At 44.6% G+C, this 22,482-nt stretch overlaps 1 protein-coding gene across 1 annotated transcript in view; it reads left to right on the top strand.

The window, feature by feature from the left end:
- ptprub (protein tyrosine phosphatase receptor type Ub) overlaps positions 1 to 22,482 on the top strand; it is a 259,721-nt gene that overhangs the window by 122,714 nt on the left and 114,525 nt on the right. The window contains exons 7-12 of the mRNA XM_038977378.1: positions 1,524 to 1,817; positions 5,825 to 6,142; positions 9,243 to 9,352; positions 11,215 to 11,416; positions 19,100 to 19,202; positions 19,378 to 19,651. Coding sequence (XP_038833306.1) covers positions 1,524 to 1,817; positions 5,825 to 6,142; positions 9,243 to 9,352; positions 11,215 to 11,416; positions 19,100 to 19,202; positions 19,378 to 19,651 — 1,301 coding nt within the window. The remainder of the gene's footprint in view (positions 1 to 1,523; positions 1,818 to 5,824; positions 6,143 to 9,242; positions 9,353 to 11,214; positions 11,417 to 19,099; positions 19,203 to 19,377; positions 19,652 to 22,482) is intronic.

Below are 22,482 nucleotides of genomic sequence, written 5' to 3'. Positions count from 1 at the left end.
CAGCTCTAGAATTGTTAGTAGCATTATAGTAGTGACATGGTTGTTGCCAAAGCTTTTTAAAATTCAGAATATGTGGGTTATTTTTGGCATGGTGTGTTCTGTCCTGACTCCTGAGAACTGATGCATAGCCGTTCTGCAACAGGGCCATAACTCATACTCTGTGTTGTATTTCACAGGGACTGCAGTGCGTGCCCCTTAACAAGGCTTTTATAAACAGCCCTCCCCCACTGCCCCCGCTAACGAGAGGGTAATCAGCCTTTTAATTAGCTTGATCAACTAATTTCAGATCCCACAAGTGCTCCCCATTTGGCCCATAGATTGCATGCACAAAGTAATCATGTCAATTGCAAAGAGGCCCATGGAGGACAGTGTTCAGTCCCTGCAAAGTAGAACACATTTTAGAACACCCCTGAGGTGTTTTTGGCTAAGATTTATCATATCAGTTGTCATGTTTCGATAAAAAAATATTTTTCAGGGATCTCGAAAAAATAATAATAATTGAGCAAATACATAAGTAAATAAAAAGCTATATTAACAAACCTCCAGCTGATACAGTCAGCTGGGTTTGTGTTCCTAAATACAAAATGGTGCTGAAAACAGAAATGCAACATTAATGAATAATGCCACTTATAGAATCCTTGGGAAAGTACAGTACGGGAGTATTGTTGATGTGAGATGAGGTGAAATTACATCAATATATAGTGTCTCCCTGTGCTTCCAGAGGCTTGTGAGGCTTGCATGATTGCCTGCAGTGTGTACGTGCTCCATGGAAGTGTCCATGGGATGAGGCAGAGACGAGAGCCCTCTGAGAGGACAGTCATAATAGACACCGGCACCTCTGCAGGAATCAGGGATTAGTCACAGCCACAGATCTAACTCTGATCTTTCTGTCGCTCTTAGTCCTAATTTTTCTGCATTCCCTTCTTCCCCTCACACAGTCACATTTCTGTGTAATTGCTCAGTGGCTCCGAGAGTCTGCTGTAAGTGACATTTGGACGGTGGCCTCTGAAATTAATCCTGCTTTGGCAACTTGCCCTCGAAATGATGTTGGGTGTCTTCTTTCATCATGGTGACTTCCTCTGTGAAGCTCTTGCATTAATTATGGTGCCAGCGGGAGGCACACATCGCTCAATTAAGAGAGCTTGTGTTCTGAGATCATACACATTCCTCAGACCATATGTACAGCAGTTTTCTTTTCACTCACGGTTATCTGCTATGTTCATGTATGGCTCGTTAATGCGCTATTAATAGGTGTGTCCAATCTGCTATTTGAACCCTTGATCTGTGGGGGGCTCAAACAAACCTGAAGGTTGTAGATGGCGTGAAAGTATGAAAACTGATAAGCATGTTGTAATAAGACTGATTTGCAATAGTACATAGTACTTTTATGGACAGTGGAATGCAGTTCAACCGCTTCTGACCAAGATAGTCCTCAAATGTCACATGAATACAGCTACAGTGTATCGAAGCAAAAATAACATTTAAATAACCTCACAGCCTCCTACCCTGTCTTCTTCCCACAGTTCCCCCCTCCCCTATCGCGCCCCCACAGCTGCTGCGAGCGGGCTCCACATATCTGATCATCCAGCTCAACACCAACTCCATCCTGGGAGATGGCCCTATCATCAGGAAGGAGATTGAGTACCGGGCTAGCCAATCACCTTGGTCCGAGGTCCATGGGGTCAACATGGTCACCTACAAGCTGTGGCACCTGGACCCAGACACGGAGTATCACATAAGTGTGTTGCTGACCCGGCCCGGAGAGGGCGGCACCGGACCACCCGGACCACCCCTCATCAGCAGGACTAAGTGTGCAGGTGAGGGTCTGGGCGGTGTGACAAGGTCTAGATATTCTTGTACAGTATGTGACATTGTCATAGTTGTCAGTGTTTGGTAACACAGCATATTTTGGTAATACATGTTATTAACCACTTGCAAATCCTTGATAAAGTCTTACCATAATTTTTTAAAATGATTTGCAATTTTTATTGTAAGATCATTCTAGTTTTCTTGGTCTGACTGATATGTTTCTAGTCTTGATAAATAGAGGGAAGTGTATCATTCTACAAGCAGTTTGCTTCGTCTGTGGATTTTACCTACGAAACCTCAGAAACGCTCATATTTTTGGTCATTTTAGAGAGGATATTTCCTCAGACTTTATTTAATCTCAGAGTAATTGCTTCATTATATAATTGAATTTGAAAAGTGGAATGGCAGACCATCGACTGTGGTGATAATGTGGCCAAATTGTATTCCAGACTGAAACCCTTCTGTGAGATTGAGAGGTGGTCTTTGTAAAAATATTTTTTTTGCTGGAAGAAAACAACTAACACACACACACACACACACACACACACACACACACATGCACACACACACTTAACCACAAAAACCATGCCTATTTCCTGTGGCCATTTGTCCCATGTCTTCCACAGTCATCAGTCTTTAATATGCCCAGCGATCTCTTCCCACCACAAACCATCTCTCACTCCCCCTCCCTGTTCCACCAACCACAGCCTCCATGTCCTGTCTGATGACACATTAAGCACACTCCCTTTTCCCAATAGCCGCAGACACCACCCATTCATCAGTAAAATAGAGAGCCCAGAGCCAGCTCTCGCTCAAAAACACAGGGGGAAAAAATGAGATGAAGTAGAGAAAAGATACACAAGGAAAAAAATTCAAATATTTTGAAAGAGATAGACAGGGAAAGAGGAGAGGGAATTTTATAGTTGTGAAGTGAGAGAGGATGCACACACGGTTCTAATGTACATTTATTTTAGTGGCACCATTGTATCCTGTCTGTCATGTTCTTTTCCTCCAGATCATTTTCATACCAATGGTGACAACAAATACCTGTCTCAGATATCAAAGCCTGACTTCTTGCCCTGTAATTTCCCCAGCTGTTGTTTTCACAACACAAGGTTTAGGTTGTTGTGTCTACTTGTTTGTTCTGTTGGTGGCCTGATCCTGATTCCCACACCTTCGCATACTCCTCTCCATCACCTCGTTCACCCTCCAGGAGTCTCTAATCACCACCTGGACACCCTTGAGTTCCACTGACCCAACCCCCAGACCATCTGGTCCAGAACCCACACTGACCCCACACTTCATCATTGCATTATGATCCTCCTCACCTTTGTTGGGCTGCTTAGGTCTAAGCATGAGGAAATATATGGTCATGTCACAGTGGGGATCTCTGGGAGTGTGCTAGTTAGCAGAGTGAACAGACGGGATGCTTGGACCCTCTTCGTGTTCTTATGACTAAAGTTAATTTATTCTCCAAAAAACAGTGTTGCCATGGACTGGGTATATTCTGCTTGTTCCGTGGGAACAACGCCTCTCTTCCTGGCTTGCTCTGACCTATATAGTGGAGCCCGGGCGTCCTCCTGTGAGTGCTGTAAAACTAATGGCCGTGAATGTGAACATGGTCTCCGCCCGCCTCTGATGGCCAGCCAGGTGTGCTTGATGAGCCATCACTGTGATTATCAGCAGGGCTGCATTATCGTAGCTCAAAGCCCCTCAAGTAAATCACAGAGGAGACAAGTTATTTCCAACCTCTTTAATAGGCTTCCACCTGCTTCTGGGTCACTGAGCCTTCTGGAGAGCCCCCTGCCACCAAACCTCTCTGCTGAGCGAGGGGCTTCATACCGGTGCCTGACTAAAATTAGGAACATTGAACCACAGTGTGCTCATCTCTTTCACGGCTCGTCTTCCTCGTCCATCATGGCAGGCCTCTCTGTCAGTGACTGCATTCCTGCTTCATTCCCCCTTCATCTCCCATCTCCCCTGTGGTTAAGTCTCCACAGACTCCCTCCACAGCTCAGCACCAACCCAGGCCAAGGACAACCCTGTCCACAGGTAATCCCATGAATCAGTATTAGTGGGGGTAATAAACCAGAAGCTCTTCCTTTCCTCTCACTTCTATACCGTGAGGAACAAGCATGCCACTCTGGGCTCTGGGCCCTGTTGGGGATGCTGCAACCCCTCTCCGAAGGCTGACGGGGAGTGTGTGCCGCACACATTCGAACGTGGCATGCAGACAAATAGACTAGGGGAATGGGAAGGGTGTTGGCACAAAAGTCAAATTTGATGAAAATCCACAATGGCCACATTGTGGCCTCTTCGGTGGTTTTGTCATCAGCTCATCAGTTTAAAGCCTCTCTTTATTTAGCTGTGAGACTGTGCAGACTATCAATTACGCCATAAAGACAATCCTCAATCAAATTGAACAATTGTTCTAGAATTTCCTGCCGCGTCTAATGTGCCACTACTTTATCACCCTGCCCACATATTTATCTGCTGTCACAAACTGATGTTCAGAACAAAGCAGTGGTCATGTTTCCTTCTAGACCGAGATGCCAGAAAACAAATTAGGAAGGTAAAGAGGTGACTGTGGAGGGGCTTAAGTATAGATTGCCAGTGTCATGAAATTCTGCTTCAGTGAGAAAGATGATGAATAGAAAGGGATAAATGGATACACTTCGGGGAGAGATATAATGAATAGAAAGGGATGAAGAGAAACATATCCACGAGGAAGAGATAGCCTTTTGAGTGGTGCGTTAGGGTGTGTGTGTGTGTGTGTGTGTGTGTGTGCATGTGCCTGTTTGTGCTCGTATGTTTCCTTGCATATTCAGAGAGAGCACCTTTCAAATCCATCTCCTTTGATTACTCCCATTCTTCCTTTAAGCTTCCCCTCGCTCATCGATGCATTAGCTCCATTGTTTTAGTCCTCAGCACAAATAGCTGCAGTGAGAGAAGAATCCCTTTGAGTGTTATAGTCAGTGCAGGAATGAAGACGTTGGCTGATATAACCTTACTCTTCTCACTGCTGAGCCCTCCGCTCCATATCTCCTCTGTCACTCTCAATCTTACTCTCCTCTGCCATTAGTCACGAATCCCTATTAAAAGAACAAAGCAATACAATACATTATGTGGAATATTGTTTGACAAAAAGGCATCGATTGTGTTAATAATGGGCTGTGACAAATGCCTCCATTGGTAATGAGATTGTCCTTGGCTTACCCCTGTAGCCTGTATCTCTTACTGCAACACTGACTGGCTTGTGCCTGAAGGCACAGAGGCTTCTCAGTATCTCTGTATCCCTCTATCTGTCTATGCCGAGGGAGGAGTAGAAAGACAAGGCTGTATTTCTCTCTGCTTGAATCAAAGGAAACAGGGTTGACCCCAAACCCAGCAGTGACCAGAAGTAACTGGGTGACTGCTAAAAACAAACAGCCTGTCAAAATGACCCAGCAATAAAAATATACTGGCGGAATTGAATGCCCTTGGACAGCGCTCTTATTTATGGTTCTGAATTTGGCCTCTTGGCATGGAACTATAGCGGACACTCAATTTGCTAGTTGACACGTAGGCGGGGACTGGCGGGGGTGTGACAGAGACCCGCAGCATGTCCCATTAATTAGCGTAATTGGCACGAGTCCGTGCATGGCTGGCGGGGGACGTGAGTGTGCCGCGCCCACAGTTTCTCTCTGGCAGGAAAACTGTTGACCTCTATGATGGGAGATGGTAGCGCCACCTAGCTTGGATTAACAGCTTCCAACATATCGGCGTGACCGAGAGAACGTTGTCAGAACTTGTCACACATGGGAACATCAGGGCTATTACTAAAGGATTTTATTAAAACTTAAAGATTTTGTCATTTACACTGTGTTTAAACAGTTTTTATTTCAGCTTTATTTAACCAGGTTAGTCTCTTGAGATAAAAATATGTTTTTCAAAAGAAGACCTGGGCCTAGTTGATAACATTGCCTTCTCGCTCTCTTCCTTTCCCTCCCTTCCTCCCGCCTTCCCTCTCTGTTAGAACCAACACGGGCCTTGCGAGGTCTCACAGCCTCAGAGATCCAGTCCAGGCAGCTGACCCTGCAGTGGGAGACGCTGGCCTACAACTTGACCCGCTGCCACACCTACTCTGTGTCCCTGTGCTACCGCTATGCCACCGCAGGGGGCGGCGGCGGGCACAACACTACTGTGCGCGAGTGCCTGGCGGTGGAGCACAATGCCTCACGCTTCACCCTGCGCGACCTCCCGGCCTACCACTCCATCCGGGTCCGTCTGGCGCTTGCCAACCCCGAGGGCAAGAAGGAGGGTCGGGAGTTCACCTTCCAGACTGAAGAGGACAGTAAGTGATGAGAGAATGTTGGAGACGTATACTGTACGTAGGAGCTCATACAGGGTACATATTCATAGAAACCAGAATAATCTGGGAGAATGTTGGAGACATATACTGTGCTTAGGAGCTAATACAGGGTACATATTCATAGAAACCGTAATAACATGGGAGAATGTTTGAGACATAAAAAGGAACTGATACATACAGGGCACAGAAAGTAGAATGATAGGAACCATCTTGTGTTAGAGTGCCCTAATGCGAAAATAGTATTTTTCAGTGGTGCAATACTCCAGTCTTGTCAAGCCACGGTTCAGGTTGTTGGTTACTATTCCCAAAAATGTGTGGAGTCTGCTGAACACTGCTGGTACATTATATCAGTGCTTTGAGATGTACCTGATAGCCTGGCAAGGTCTGTTGGCTGTCATCCAACCTCCTCACATGGTTGTCTACCTTCTCAATCCCTGCTTCCCAGAGGTCTGTAAGAAACACTTGAATGTTTTAGTGACATACTGTTCATGGATCACTTTGGTGTCTGTCTGTTTAGGTAGTGGTGAAACTTCTGTGAGACCAAAATAACTCAAAGTACCTAGGGAGTCATCCAAAACTTTTCTCTGGAGGGTATTAACAAATGAACAAAAAAGTGCTGTTCAAATGGGCAAGAAAATCTAGCTATCTATACAGTTGGGATTGATAACACTGGGTCAGTCAACATCAGTAGTGTAATGAACACGAGGGGAGACAGAGAGATGGTTTCAAGCGCAGGACGCAGCAGGTGTTTATTGCAAAGGACCTGTTACGTGAATTATGTTATCAATGTTCATAAACTGAAATTCAATTAAACTGCTCAGTCTGCAACCCAGAATTTGTAAGATTATAGTTGAATGAAACAGACAGAGTCCCAGCTACAATAGCCAAAATGTTTATTCACGAGGACGTCCCAGTCCGTTGTACAAAACCATCCATTTTATACTGGCTCCTTACGCACATACCTTCACACACAAACAGCAGGTATCCTACGCACATACTGTATCACTACACAGCCGACATAGATTAGGGAGACCGTGAGAAGTACTCCCTGCCCTCTCCCAAATCTCTCATAGCCAGGTCGGCAGCGAATTTTGCTCAGACAGTCTGTGTTTAAGATACTATAAAGATATATTGTACAGATATATTGTTTTACCCTACTTCTGACTAAAACTACACACATCATTAATTATAATTTTACTGACTATAATCAATTCCATACAATTATATGGTTTCAGGGTGGAATATTCTAATCATTAATTTAAACATTTAAATGCCATTATCAGGACCACAGGAGGAGGCAGGTAGCTGGGTCCAGGGGCAGGCAGAAGGTCATACACAGGGAGTCCAAAAGGGCAACAGTACAGGCAGGGAAAAGGCTGGTAACGTAGTCCGGGAGATCAGGCAATAGGTAGATAACAGGAAATCCGATAGGCTAAAGTACAGGCAGGGGATAAGCAAAAGGTGTCGTTAGTGAGGCAGGCCAAAACTGTCATATACAGGAGGATTAAATTACGGGAAACCCAGAGCTCTGAAAGACGTGTGTCACAAAACAAACATTACCTCACAGTGATGGAGTGCAAAGAACTGAACTAAATAGTGTGTGATAATGACATACAGGTGTGTGAACAGGTGATTAGAATCCAGGTGATTTGGGATCTGGAGAGTGAGCTGCGTTCAGGGGATCTAGGTGTTTGAGAGTGTGGGCTGGAAAGTGAGCGGTGTTCAGGGGGATCTACGTGTTTGAGTGTGTGAGTTGGAAGCAGACGTTGCAAGTAGCTACAGTTTGATTGAAGGGATTCATAACTATTATGGTCCGTCTCCTTTCCCATACGGTTGTGTCTCAGTAGACTTGAATAAAAGCATTGTGACCATCTCAAAGAGGCTGCATCAGCATACCGTAGGATTCGTCTCCTTTCTCAAATGAAAATGAAATATTAATAATCATATCTGAGGCCCACCAGTAAGCCAGAGAGAACGGATTTCCCCCCATATCTCCCAATATATTCCTTTTGTGCAAAGGCAGCCAACAGCTGCCTCTGTGCATTGCAGATGCCTGGCTGAAGGACGAATACATTTTTTCCATTAAAAAGAAACTAAACAAACGCACTGTTCTCACACCAAAGGAAGAAAAAAAAGTGTGTGTGAGAGAGCGAACGAGAATGAGAGAAAAAGAGAGGGAGAGAGAAAGAGAAAGAGAAAAAAAAGAGATACCTGTCAATTATAAACACGCTCTTCAAAAAGCTTTTAAATCAGGAACTCTCTTTCCAAACTCTGTCACTACCGAAACAACACCAGACTCAGCTGTTTCCTCACAGCGCTGAATGGTTGTTGCTTTAGCCCCAGGGTTGATCCCTCTCCCCCAACTCCCCCTCCACCCTGCACTCTACACACACAGACTAATGGGGATTGTGGTCTGGAATAGAAAACCACAGAGCACAGAGGATACTATAAAAACAGTGAGCATTGTTTTTATAGGGATGTGTCTAGGCCCAGGCTTCCCCCTGGTGTCCAGGCCAGGCAAAGTTTTAACAGCATTCAGCATTTATACGAAGGAACGTCATCACTGGCCATCAGCTGAGGATGCATTTAATCACCACTCTTTCACTGAGGTATTTTGAAGGCATAAGACTCATGGTAAAATAGAAATGCCTTGTCCACCGTTGTACAGTAGTTATATCATGTCACTGTCAGACTCAGTGCTCAAAGTAATGTCTTTAGGGGTCTCTGTATCACGTAATATGAACCTCACCATCATGATGATAGTATGAACCTGATCAGTCTGAATTGACTGTAAGTACTTGTTATTTACTATAGTGATTGCTCTACTTCAGTGGTTTTATATCCGTCGATCATCTCCTATTCTCTTTGCTTGTACACTCTCTGACGGTCCCTGACTATATACACTATGGGTAACACAACATATAGTCCTTTATGTCCTACATGGGGCAGAATTCTCAGTTCTGAAGCTAACATTGTAAGAGAGACTCAGTGACATTGACCACTGAATATGATATTGACATTATGAGATGCTTGCCATGATATTACCGCTTCAATAGCCTGACCTGTTGCTTATTTCCCATAGTTCCCGGTGGCATCACCCCTGAATCGCTGACCTTCACCCCCCTGGAGGACATGATTTTCCTCAAGTGGGAGGAGCCAGTGGAACCCAATGGTCTCATCACCCAATACGAGGTAAGGATGCTTCCCACTCTGCTCGATGCCCTCCAATCATCTTCCTCTAAACATCTCCCAAAGTTCTCAGGTTCACCCTCCTGGCCCCCATATCCTATTAGAGTTTGTAGGCATTGATTGGTGTAGTTTAGGTCAGCAAGAGCAGTGTCACAGGCATTGATTAGTATAGGTCAGTTCTAGGAGAGAAATGTCACAGAACTTTTCAAACAGAGAGTTTGAAACAAGGACAGAACAATAGCTATATTTTACAAGGGGTTGTTATTTGAGGTAATAGACACAACACAGCTGTTTGACCTTAAGAATACAGGCAGAAGCTACAGTACTGTACAGTACATTTTTTTACAAGCTCATAGTCCAACCCACAGAGCGCTCTCTGTTTCTCTCCACGCATCTAATAGTACATCTAGAGCTGGAAAATAGTCTGGCACCTTGTCACCAAGAGAAGTTAAGAAAAAAAATTATCAGCATATAGCACTGCCATGCATCATCACATTTTTCACCCTCATTTATTAGCACTAATTTATTCATGCTAATTTTGGAGTAGGTCTCTGATGAAAACAGACAATTTGTAACGTTAGTCTCACTCTTTTGTCTTCACCTATGGTAGGTGCTCAGTACAGTATTACCTATACCGGCCTCAAGCCTTCACCCAGCCCTCTCTCTTTCAATGTCATCTCAAGGAGGATATTATTAAATGGGATTTGTGGTTTGACATATAAAGTGGAGGCAGGGATGGATTTTCTTCCCGTAGCGTCCTGATCTCTCTGAGCTGACAAAGAGAGCTTTAGACGGAGCCACAGAAGAAATCCTCTTAATTTCTCTCCCATTAAAGCTTTGGCCTGTCTCCCTGAGCCCATCGACCGCCACGACTCCAGCCTCACAAGCCCCTTCTTGGTCCTCTTTGCTCTTTTTGAAGGCTATTATCGGCTTTTGTATTGGCTTTTTTTATGAGGAACACATAGGTCTCTGTGTGTACCTTGTACAGTCATTGGCTGTCTTCACAGCTACCACGCCTGCATGGGTTCTTATAGTGCTTTTAAAATAATCTGCATAGTCAATAGTTTGGTTCAAGTCAGTGGGAAGCAAGGCGTGTCTGTGTTATTTAACATTCCCAGTTTTTACATTACTCTGATGCCACATGGGTGGAATCCCATAAGGGAGTTTGACTTGGTGGGGAAAAAAAGTTGCTTCCAACAACATCAATATTTCACACAGAACACATTTCCACATTAGCATGAATGTCCTTCAGGCTTGGCCATTACGAATGGATTAGCAAGCCAAACACAATCATCAGCATCTTGTTATTGTGCAACCTGCAGGTTGTGAAATCTGTAAACGCACAAAACAATAACGGTTTGATAATGATTCCAATTTCATGACAAAACAGCATTACACTGGACTGCATCACATGTGCGTCTGCTGCTATTTCTGTCACTTTATTTTGAGTTATATGTACATGTCTACCTCAATTACCTTGTACCCCTGCACATCGACTCGGTACTAGTACCCCTTGTATATAGCCAAGCTATTGTTACTCATTGTGTATCTATTATTACTTTTATTATTACATGTTTTACTTTTCTATTATTTCTCTATTTTCTTACTCTCTGCATTGAACACACTTGTTGTTTACGAAGCAAGTGATTAATACCATTTGATAGATTTTGATTTGCAAAAAAATATTACCAATCAGTACATTGACTTAGAGCAGCAGCACAATTTTCAAAGTCAGATGTGAATCCTCAGAGAAAGTCAATTGAGCAAAAGTTAAAGGATAGTTGCTCCACAAGTAAATAACTCATGCTCTCAGAAATAATTGCTGTATGAATCATTCTGGTGTCTTTTTTTTAATCTGTCCACAGATCAGCTATCAGAGCATTGAGTCGTCTGACCCGGGAATCAACGTGCCAGGACCTAGGAGAACAGTGTCGAAGCTGAGGAACGAGACCTATCACATGTTCTCCAACCTTCACCCTGGCACCACATATCTGATTTCTGTCCGCGCCCGTACATCCAAGGGCTTCGGCCAGACCGCCCTAACTGAGATCACCACCAACATTTCAGGTGAGTGTTGGTGTGTGTGTGCACACCTGCAGGTGTGTGTGTTCACGCTTGAATGTGTGTCTATACATTTGTATTTATTGAGGATCCCCATTAGCTGCTGCCCAGGCAGCAGCTACTCTTCCTGGGGTCAAGCAACATTAAGGCAGTTACAGTGCATTCGGAAAGTATTCAGATCCCTTCCCATTTTCCACATTTTGTTACGTTACAGCCTCATTCTAAAATGGATTACATGCATTTTTCCTTATCAATCTACACACAATACCCCATGATGACAAAGCGAAAACAGTTTTTTTTTATGTTTGCAAACGTATTAAAAATATAAAGAACAGACATACCTTACTTACATCAGTTTGCAGATCTTATGCTATGAGACAAAAACATTTGCTCAGATGCATCCTGCTTCCACTGATCATCCTTGAGATGTTTCTACAACTTGATTGGAATCCACCTGTGGTAAATTCAATTGATTGGACATGATTTGGAAAGGCACACACCTGTCTTTATATGGTCCCACAGTTGACAGTGCATGTCAGAGCAAAAACCAAACCATGAGTTCGAAGGAATTGTCCATAGAGCTCAGAGACAGGATTGTGTCGAGGCACAGATCTGGGGAAGGGTACCAAAACATTTCTGCAGCCTTGAAGGTCCCCAAGAAGACAGTGGCCTCCATCATTCTAAAATGGAAGAAGTTTGGAACCACCCACTCTTCCTAGAGCTGGCCACCTGGCCAAAGTGAGCATCGGGGGAGAATGCCTTGGTCAGGGAGGTGACCAAGAACCCGATGGTCACTCTGATAGACCAAGAACCCGATGGTCACCCAGAGTTCCTCTGTGGAGATGGGACAAACCTTCCAGAAGGGCAACCATCTCTTCATCACTCCACCAATCAGGCCTTTATGGTAGATTGGCCAGACTGAATGCACTCCTCAGTAAAAGGCACATGACAGCCCACTTGAAAAGGCACCTAAAGGACTCTCAGACCATGAGAAACAAGATTCTCTGGTCAAATCAAATCAAATTGTATTGGTCACATACACATGGTTAGCAGATGTTAATGCGAGTGTAGCGAAATGCTTGTGCTTCTAGTTCTGAAAATGCAGTAATATATAACAAGTAATCTAACAAATTCACAACAACTACCTTATACACCCAAATGTAAGGGATGAATAAATACATATACATATATGGATGAGCGATGGCAGTGCGGCATAGGCAAGATGCAGTAGATGGTATAGAACAGTATATACATATGAGATGTAGGATATGTAAACATGGTTAAAGTGCCGTTATTTAAGGTGACTAGTGATACCTTTATTAAGTCCATTTATTGAAGTGGCCAGAGATTTGTATCTGTATGTTGACAGCAGCCTCTCTATGTTAGTGATGGCTGTTTAACAGTCTGATGGCCTTGAGGTAGAAGCTGTTTTTCAGTCTCTCGGTCCCAGCTTTGATGCACCTGTACTGACCTCGCCTTCTGGATGATAGCGGGGTGAACAGGCAGTGGCTCAGGTGGTTGTTGTCCTTGATGATCTTTTTGGCCTTCCTGTGACATCGGGTGCTGTAAGTGTCCTGGAGGGCAGGTAGTTTGCCCCCGGTGATGCGTTGTGCAGACCGCACAAACAACTGGAGAGCCTTGTGGTTGAGGGCGGTGCAGTTGCCGTACCAGGCGGTGATGCAGCCCGACAGGATGCTCACGATTGTGCATCTGTAAATGTTTGTGAGGAACTTAAAACTTTCCACCTTCTCCACTACTGTCCCGTCAATGTGGATGGGGGGGTGCTCCCTCTGTTGTTTCCTGAGGTCCACGATCCCCTCCTTTGTTTTGTCGACGTTGATTGAGAGGTTATTTTCCTTACACCACACTCCGAGGGCCCTCACCTCCTCTCTGTAAGCCGTCTCGTCGTTGTTGGTAATCAAGCCTACCACTGTAGGGTCGTCTGCAAACATGATGATTGAGTTGGAAGCGTGCATGGCTACGCAGTGGGTGAACAGGGAGTAGAGGAGAGGGCTGAGAATGCACCCTTGTGGGGCCCCAGTGTTGAGGATCAGCGGGGTGGAGATGTTGTTTCCTACCTTCACCAAATGGGGGCGGCCCGTCAGAAAGTCCAGGACCTAGTTGCACAGGGTGGGGTCGAGATCCAGGGTCTCGAGCTTAATGACGAGTTTGGAGGGTACTATGGTATTACATTTTGAGCTGTAGTCAATGAACAGCATTCTTACATAAGTATTCCTCTTGTCCAGATGGGATAGGGCAGTGTGCAGTGTGATGGCGATTGCATCGTCAGTGGACCTATTGGGGAGGTAAGCAAATTGGAGTGGGTCTAGGTTATCAGGTAGGGTGGAGGGGATATGCTCCTTGACTAGTCTCTCAAAGCACTTCATGATGACAGAAGTGAGTGCAACGGGGCGATAGTCATTTAGTTCAGTTACCATAGCTTTCTTGGGAACAGGAACAATGGTGGCCATCTTGAAGCATGTGGGGACAACAGACTGGGATAGGGATTGATTAAATATGTCTGTGAACACACCAGCCAGCTGGTCTGCGCATGCTCTGAGGACGCGGCTAGGGATGCCGTCTAGGCCGGCAGCCTTGCATGGGTTAACACGTTTAAATGTTTTACTCACGTTGGCCACGGAGAAGGAGAGCCCACAGGCTTTGGTAGCGGGCCGTGTCAGTGGCACTTTATTATCCTGAAAACGAGCAAAGAAGTTGTTTAATTTGTCTGGGAGGAAGACATCAATGTCCGTGACGGGGCTGGTTTTCTTTTTTTAATCTGTGATTGACTGTAGACCCTGCCACATACGTCTCGTGTTTGAGCCGTTGAAATGCGACTCTACTTTGTCTCTATACTGACACTTTGCTTGTTTGATTGCCTTGCGGGGGGAATAGCTGCACTGTTTGTATTCGGTCATGTTTCCAGTCGCCTTGCCATGATTAAAAGTGGTGGTTTGCGCTTTCAGTTTTGCGCGAATGCTGCAATCAATCCACAGTTTCTGGTTAGGAAATGTTTTAATGGTCACAGTGGGTACAACATCTCCGATGCACTTGCTAATAAACTCGCTAACCGAGTCAGCGTATACATCAATGTTGTTGTCTGAAGCTATCCAGAACATATCCCAGTCCACATGATCGAAGCAATCCTGAAGCGTGGAATCCGATTGGTCAGACCAGCATTGGACAGACCTGAGCATGGGCGTTTCCTGTTTTAGTTTCTGTGCGGATCTGAAGATGGCACTGACAGAGATGGTCGCCTCGCTTCAGGGCCTTAGGAATCTATGCAGTTATTTGTTTTTCTATGTATTATTTTATGTATTATTTCTTCCATTGTTAACCGAGGAAATCTCAAGTGTTATTACATACAGCCGGGAAGAACTATTGGATATAAAAGGGATGACAACTTACCAACTTTACGACCAGGAATACGTCTTTCCCGAAGCGGATCCTTTGTTCGGACCTCCACCCTGGACATGGGATCTTATCCCATATCCCTTATCACAGCCACTCAGTTTCTTCATGCATCGCGCCGACAGAAAAAACATCTCTCTGGTAAGAAGAAGGGCGGGGGTGTATGCCTTATGATTAACGACTCATGGTGTAATCATAACAACGTACAGGAACTTAAGTCTAAGTCCTTTTGTTCACCTGACCTAGAATTCCTTACAATCAAATGCTGACCGCATTATCTTTCAAGAGAATTCTTTTCGATTATAGTCACAGCCGTGTATACCCCCCCCCCCCCCCCCCCAAGCAGATACCTCGTCGGCCCTGAAAGAACCTCACTGGACTCTATGTAAACTGGAAACCATACATCCCGAGGCTGCATTTATTGTTGCCAGGGATTTTAACAAAGCTAACCTGAGAGATAGACTTCCTAAATTCTGTCAGTATATCGAATGCGTGACACGGGCTGCTAGCGTTCTGGATCATTGCTACTCTAACTTCCGTGATGCATACAAAGCCCTCCCCCGCCCTGCCTTCGGCAAATCTGACCATGACTCCATTTTGTTGCTCCCAGTCTATAGACAGAAACTAAAAATGGAAACGCCCGTATATGGTCTGAGGAAACCAAGATTAAACTCTTTGGCCTGAATGCCAAACGTCACGTCCGAAGGAAACCTGGCACCATCCCTAAGGTGAAGCATGGTTGTGGCTGCCGTATGCTGTGGGGATTTTTTTCACCAGCATGGACTGGGAGACTAGTCAGGATCGAGGGAAAGATGGACGGAGCAATGTACAGGGAGACCCTTGATGAAAACCTGCTCCAGAGTGCTCAGGACCTCAGACTGGGGCAAAGGTTCACCTTCCAACAGAACAACGACCCTCAGCACACAACCAAGACAACGCAGGAGTGGCTTCCAGCCAGAGCCCCGACTTGAACCTGATCGAACATTTCTGGAGAGACCTGAAAGTAGCTGTGCAGCGACTCTCCCCATCCAACCTGACAGAGCTTGAGAGGATCTGCAGAGAAGAATGGGAGAAACTCCCCAAATACAGGTGTGCCAAGCTTAGAGTAGCGTCCTACTCAAGAAAAAGGATCTTCAACAAAGTACTGAGTAAAGGGTCTGAATTTTTTTGTAATACTTTTTATGTAATACTTAATAATTTTTTATTTATACATTTGCAAACATTGCTAAAACCCTGTTTTTGCTTTTTCCTTATGGGGTATTGTGTGCAGATTAATGAGGGAAAAAAACTATTGAACCCATTTTAGAATAAGGCTGTAACGTAACAAACTGTGGAAAAAGTCAAGGGGTCTGAATACTTTCCGAATGCACTGTATCTACAATACAAAATCTATGTGTACGTGTGTGTAGAGTGCGATTCCACGTGTGCCATGTCAAGCTTTGCATCTAGCTTTTGCACCTGGATCAAAGTTTAACATCAACTGTCGGAAGGAGATAACAGGAGTCTGTAAATACACGATATGCAAAAGTATGTGGACACCCTTTCAAATTTGTGGGTTTGGCTATTTCAGCCACATCCCATTGCTGACAGGTATATAATATTGAGCACACAGATATAGACAAACATTGGCAGTGGAATGGCCTTACTGAAGAGCTCAGTGACTTTCAACGTGGCACCGTCATAGGATGACAACTTTCCAACGAGTCAGTTCGTCAAATGTCTTCCCTGCTAGAACTGCCCCCGTCAACTGTAAGTGCTGTTATTGTGAAGTGGAAATGTCTGGGAGCAACAATGGCTCAACCGCGAAGTGGTAAGCCACAGAAGCTCACAGAATGGCACCGCCGAGAGCTGAAGCGTGTAGCACGTAAAAACCATCTGTCCTTGGTTGCAACATTCACTACTGAGATCAAAACTACCTCTGGAAGCAACATCAGCACAAGAACTGTTCGTCAGGAGCTTCATGAAATGGGTTTCCAGCCGCACACAAGCCAAAGATCACCATGCGCAATGCCAAGCATTGGCTGAAGTGGTGTAAAGCATGCTGCTATTGGGCTCTGGAGCAGTGGGAACGCGTACTCTGGAGTGATGAATCACACTTCACCATTTGTATTTGTATTTATTATGGATCCCCATTAGCTGCTGCTAAGGCAGCTGCTGCTAAGCTACTCTTCCTGGGGTCTGGCAAAATTAAGGCAGTTATACAATATTAAAAACATTACAATACATTTGTAACACATTTCATAAAACACCATCTGGCATTCCGACGGACGAATCAGGGTTTGGCAGATGCCAGGAGACCGCTACCTGCCCAGAATGCATATTACCAACTGTAAAGTTTGGTGGAGGAGGAATAATGGTCTGGGGCTGTTTTTCATGGTTCTGTCTAGGCCCCTTAGTTCCAGTGAAGGGGAATGTTAACGCTATAGCATACTGTACAATGACATTCTAGACGATTCTGTGCTTCCAACTTTGTGGCAACAGTTTGGGGAAGGCCCTTTCCTGTTTCAGCATGACAATGCCCCCGTGCACAACGTGAGGTCCATACAGAAATGGTTTGTCAAGATTGGTGTGGAAGAACTTGACTGGCCTGCATATAGCCCTGACCTCAACCCCATCAAACACCTTTGGGAAGAATTGGAATGCCGACTGCCAGCCAGGCCTAATCACCCAACATCAGTATCCGACCTCACTGATGCTCATGGCTGAATGGAAGTCCCCGCAGAAATGTTCCAACATCTAGTGGAAAGTTTTCCCAGAGGAGTGGAGGCTGTACTACCACTCCCATCCTCTCAAAAGGAGTGACACCCTTTCATCGCACACAACAAAGCACAAAGAGCAGAGGGGAAACAACGGTTGTTATTTGTAAGGATAGATGCAGTGCTATCTTCATGGGACCATGCAGCATCTCCCAGCTGAGAGAGAGACAGACTCTGAGCTTATTACTGAAGAAGGAAATCCATCCCTGTTGTTCTATTCACTTTTAATGATGCATGTTTCCCTGTGTAAAAAGGCAGGAATAAAAACACCTCAGAGGAAACCTCAATACAGCTCTCGCTCTCTCGCTCTCTCGCTCTCTCTCTCTCTCTCTCTCGCTCTCTCTCTCTCTCTCTCTCTCTCCCGCTTGCTCTCTCTCTCTCTCTCTTTCTCTCAGTGGGTGTATGAGTGTGTCTCCATGCAAAGGAGAGTACTGAGAGTTCTTTAATTATAGATATACTGCTTAATCACTCCTTGGCGGCTGTACGTCAGACAGGGACCTGCTGGTACGTGGCCAGAGAGAGAGTCCAAAAGCCCTTATGTATCATCCTTCCCCTCAGAACAGCAGAACATTCACATGTACTGAGCATCTCTCATTGCTACACTGACAACTATAGCTTATAGCGCCTATAACGAACTCCACATAATGTGCGTGCACCCCTGCTAAGACAGCTACAGAGCCTGCCATCTAGTCTACAGTCTTCCAGAGTGAACTACCACAGAACACACAATGAACTGAACACAACCCTCAAGCTAATTCTTACTTTATCTCCATTGAGCTTACCCCAATAAAGCCCCTCAAAACCTACTCCCAACCGACCAACACCTTGCTGACAACAAACACCTCACAGACTCTTCGTAGGACGCTAGAGCTTTTATATTACGTGTGAATAAAATAAGCACACACTTATTAAACGCCTCACTTTATTTCAGCTAGTTGCTATTTTCCAAACCCAATTTTTTTATACCATAATTGTTGATTCCTCCGTAATAGTTTGCCTTTCCTCCCCATCACTAATTGACTAGGGATATTATAGACACGCCGTGCAGAAGGAGGCATCTCCTGGGAGAATCGCAGCCAAATCCCTTTAAATGAGAAGCTCCTACTATTTGTCCTGCATTTCCATGACTTTTAATTGCACTCGGTATCCAAGACAACCAGAACATAGGGACATTCGGGAGGGACATTTCTGTGTGAACGGGACTCACAAGAGTCAATGGGGCTGCAGACCTTTTATGAGAGAATAGGGAAAGAGGCTGTATGTTAATTAGATAGGATGTGTGGATAGACACAGCTCAGCAGCTTTTAAAGGGGACTGATGAAGGATGTGTCTGTGTGCGTGCGTGTATGTCTGCGTGTGTGTGTGAGTGTGTGGTTTGAGAGTATGTGTGTGTTAAAGTGTGTGTAAGAGCATGTGTATAAGTACGTGTGTGTGCTTATGTATATTATCTTGTTTATTACAAGGTCAGTCTAATTGCAATATAATATAACTGTGTCTGTACTCCTGTGCTCTGTCTCCTCAGCTCCTATGTTTGACTATGGAGACATGCCGTCCCCTCTGAGTGAAACAGAGAGCACGATCACTGTGTTGCTTCGCCCCGCCCTGGGCAGGGGAGCACCCGTCAGGTGAGAACACAACAGACACACAGATTTGATTTGATATATAAGATTTATAGACATTAGATGTCACATTTACAGCACATACACATGATTTGCTAATACCCCTATATGATCAAACTTAATGAGAAACATCTTACAATAATTTATACCAACCTCTTGTATTGTGCTCTGTGTCCACCAGTACGTACCAGGTTGTGGTAGAGGAGGAGAGTGGCAGGAAGGTGAAGAGGGAACTGGGGGTTCAGGACTGTTTCCCTCTGCCTATGTCCCATGGGGAGGCCCAAGCCAGAGGGACCCCCCACTACTACACGGCCGAGCTGCCTCCCAGCAGCCTGCCTGAAGCCAGCCCCTTCACAGTGGGGGACAACCACACCTACAATGGCTACTGGAACACCCCACTGGACCCCCGCAAGAGCTACCTCGTCTACTTCCAGGCCATGAGCAACTTCAGAGGGGTGAGTACAGGGCTTGAAGAAGGCTGTGGCTGATTTCCAGATCAACCACTAGCCCCTAGGCGATCTGAGAGTATGGGTAGGTAAGCAAAAGGTCGTTATCAATTAAATGTCACAATACAGTTTAGAGCGTTTGATTTGGCTGCTGGGAGACCCCCTGCTTGTTAAAAAGCATTGACAACTACCTGACATTTTCAAGGGATTTTTAAATAAATGTTGTAACTATTTGGTTTTAATATCATCACCTCTTGAAGAGCATAGTCAGAGCTATACATTTCCGATTATTTTACATTTAGCTCTATGATCAGAATTATACGACAAGTAACTCATGCTTTTCATGATCAGTAAACATCATGTACTATATTCAGATACGTGAGGGTAACCTATCCAAATAGCTAGCTAGCTACGCAAACAACGTGTCATTTAGCTTGCTTCATCAGAGATTAGGCTTTTGGAAAGAGTTTGGCATGGGCAAATCACTTGTCAGAAAATGTAAGAGACACGGCGTGGCTAATCTCAGTGCGAAGGCTCCCGGTGAGAGTAGTAGTCCAATGGAGCTCTTATGTTAAAACCAGAAAATGCCCAATGCCATCATGCACTGATTATTAAAACACTTCTTAAAAAAATAAAATAAATGTGTTTATAAATTTTACCCCCTTTTAAAGCGGATGTTGTTTAAAAAAATGTATAGTTTTTTGTCGGACTGCTGTCATCACCACTATAGATGGCAAGCAAATCAAACAATATTTGGATATAGCCATCTAGTTTATCCCCTGAAAGTTTGTTTGTTAACTAGCCATATTGAAGAGATCTGTTGTTAGCTAGCAAACCAATTTAACGTGGTCCATCAATCAATGTAGCCTATCATGGCTGTCAGCAGCAATCATGATTAAACATTCTTAACAACAATGTTGAAAAGGGGATCATGTTAGCTAACGTCGCTAGGTTGGAGAAAAAAGTACACTATGTCTACCTACCACAATGTTTAGCCAACTGTGTAAAGTTTCTACCGGTATCTTGCAAACTAAACATTATAATATCAGCTAACAGTACATTGGCAAATGCACCCCTCTGCTGCTTGACAGGCAGAGCCCACAAAAGATGGGAAATGAACCTAAACCACTCACACTTGTCAGGTAAAGCTCACATTTATTTTATATATCACTCAAATATTCAATTAATGGTGGCCATTATTGAGAGATGTTATGAGGCTACCATCACATATCAGAAAGAACATGAACAATTGATGTTTACTGATCATTACTGATTGTTTTGCAGGGAATAATCTGAAATGTGGAGTTCTGACTATGCTCGTCAAGAGGTGATGATGTTACAACTAAATAGTTAACATTTATTTAAAATTCCCTTGAAAATGGCATGCAGTTGTCAATGGTTTTAGAGGAGCTGGGGTCTCCTTGCCCCCCAGCAGGCAAATCGAACGCTCTGCACATTATTGAGACATTTTATTGAGACAACCGATATGATAATTGCTTCTGTTGCTAATTGGCTGGGAGGAAATTTTGCCCAATTGCTTATCAATCCTTTCAGATCTACAGGAGTGCCCAGGGAGTAGGGGGCAATGTGTAATGCAATATGTAATGCTGAATTGGTGTTGGTTTATGAAAATGTAGTATTTTTATAACTTCCATTGTCCTCCAGTCCAGTACAGTGCCTTCGGAAAGTATTCAGACCCCTTCACTTTTTCCACATTTTGTTACGTTACAGCTTTATTCTAAAATTGATTAAATAAAGCAAAATCCTCAGCAATCTACACACAATACCCCATAATGACAAAGCATAAACAGGTTTTTAGAAATTTTTGGACATTTATTAAAAGACCCTTCGCTATGAGAAATTTAGCTCAGGTACATCCTGTTTCCATTGATCATCCTTGAGATGTTTCTACAACTTGATTGTAGTCCACCTGTGGTAAAATCAATTCATTGGACATGATTTGGAAAGGCACACACCTGTCTATATAAGGTCCCACAGTTGACAGTGCATGTCAGAGCAAAAACCAAGCCATGAGGTCGAAGGAATTGTCCATAGAGCTCCGAGACAGGATTCTGTCAAGGCACAGATCTGGGAAAGGGTACTAAAACAATTCTCCAGCCTTGAAGGTCCCCAAGACCACAGTGGCCTCCATCATTCTTAAATGGAAGAAGTTTAGAACCAGCAAGACTCTTCCTAGAGCTGGCCGTCTGGCCAAACTGAGCAATCGGGGGAGAAGGGCCTTGGTCAGGGAGGTGACCAAGAACCCGATGGTCATTCTGACAGAGCTCCAGAGTTCCTCTGCAGCACTCCACCAATCAGGCCTTTATGGGTAGAGTGGCCAGACTGAAGGCACTCCTCAGTAAAAGGCACATGACAGCCCGCTTAGAGATTGCCAAAAGGCACCTAAAGACTTTGACCATGAGAAACAAGATTCTCTGGTCTGATGAAACCAATATTGAACTCTTTGGCCAGAATGCCAAGCGTCACGTCTGGAGGAAACCTGGCACCATCCCTACGGTGAAGCATGGTGGTGGCAGCATCATGCTGTGGGGATGTTTTTCAGAGACTGGGACTGGGAGGCTAGTCAGGATCGAGGCAAAGATGGACGGAGCAAAGGAAAGAGAGATGCTTGATGAAATCCTGTTCCAGAGCGCTCAGGACCTCAGGATGGGGTGAAGGTTCACCTTCCAACAGGACAACGACCCTAAGCACACAGCCAAGACAACGCAGGAGTGGCTTCGGGACTTGAACCTGATCGAAAATCTCTGGAGAGACCTGAAAATAGCTGTGCAGCAACGCTCCCCATCCAACCTGACAGCGCTTGAGAGGATCTGCAGGAG

The sequence above is a fragment of the Salvelinus namaycush genome, chromosome 37 (genome assembly GCF_016432855.1).
Source record: "Salvelinus namaycush isolate Seneca chromosome 37, SaNama_1.0, whole genome shotgun sequence".
Taxonomy (NCBI): domain Eukaryota; kingdom Metazoa; phylum Chordata; class Actinopteri; order Salmoniformes; family Salmonidae; genus Salvelinus; species Salvelinus namaycush.
The sequence above is the reverse complement of the archived record's forward strand: the minus strand, read 5'-3'. Positions and strand labels throughout refer to the sequence as shown.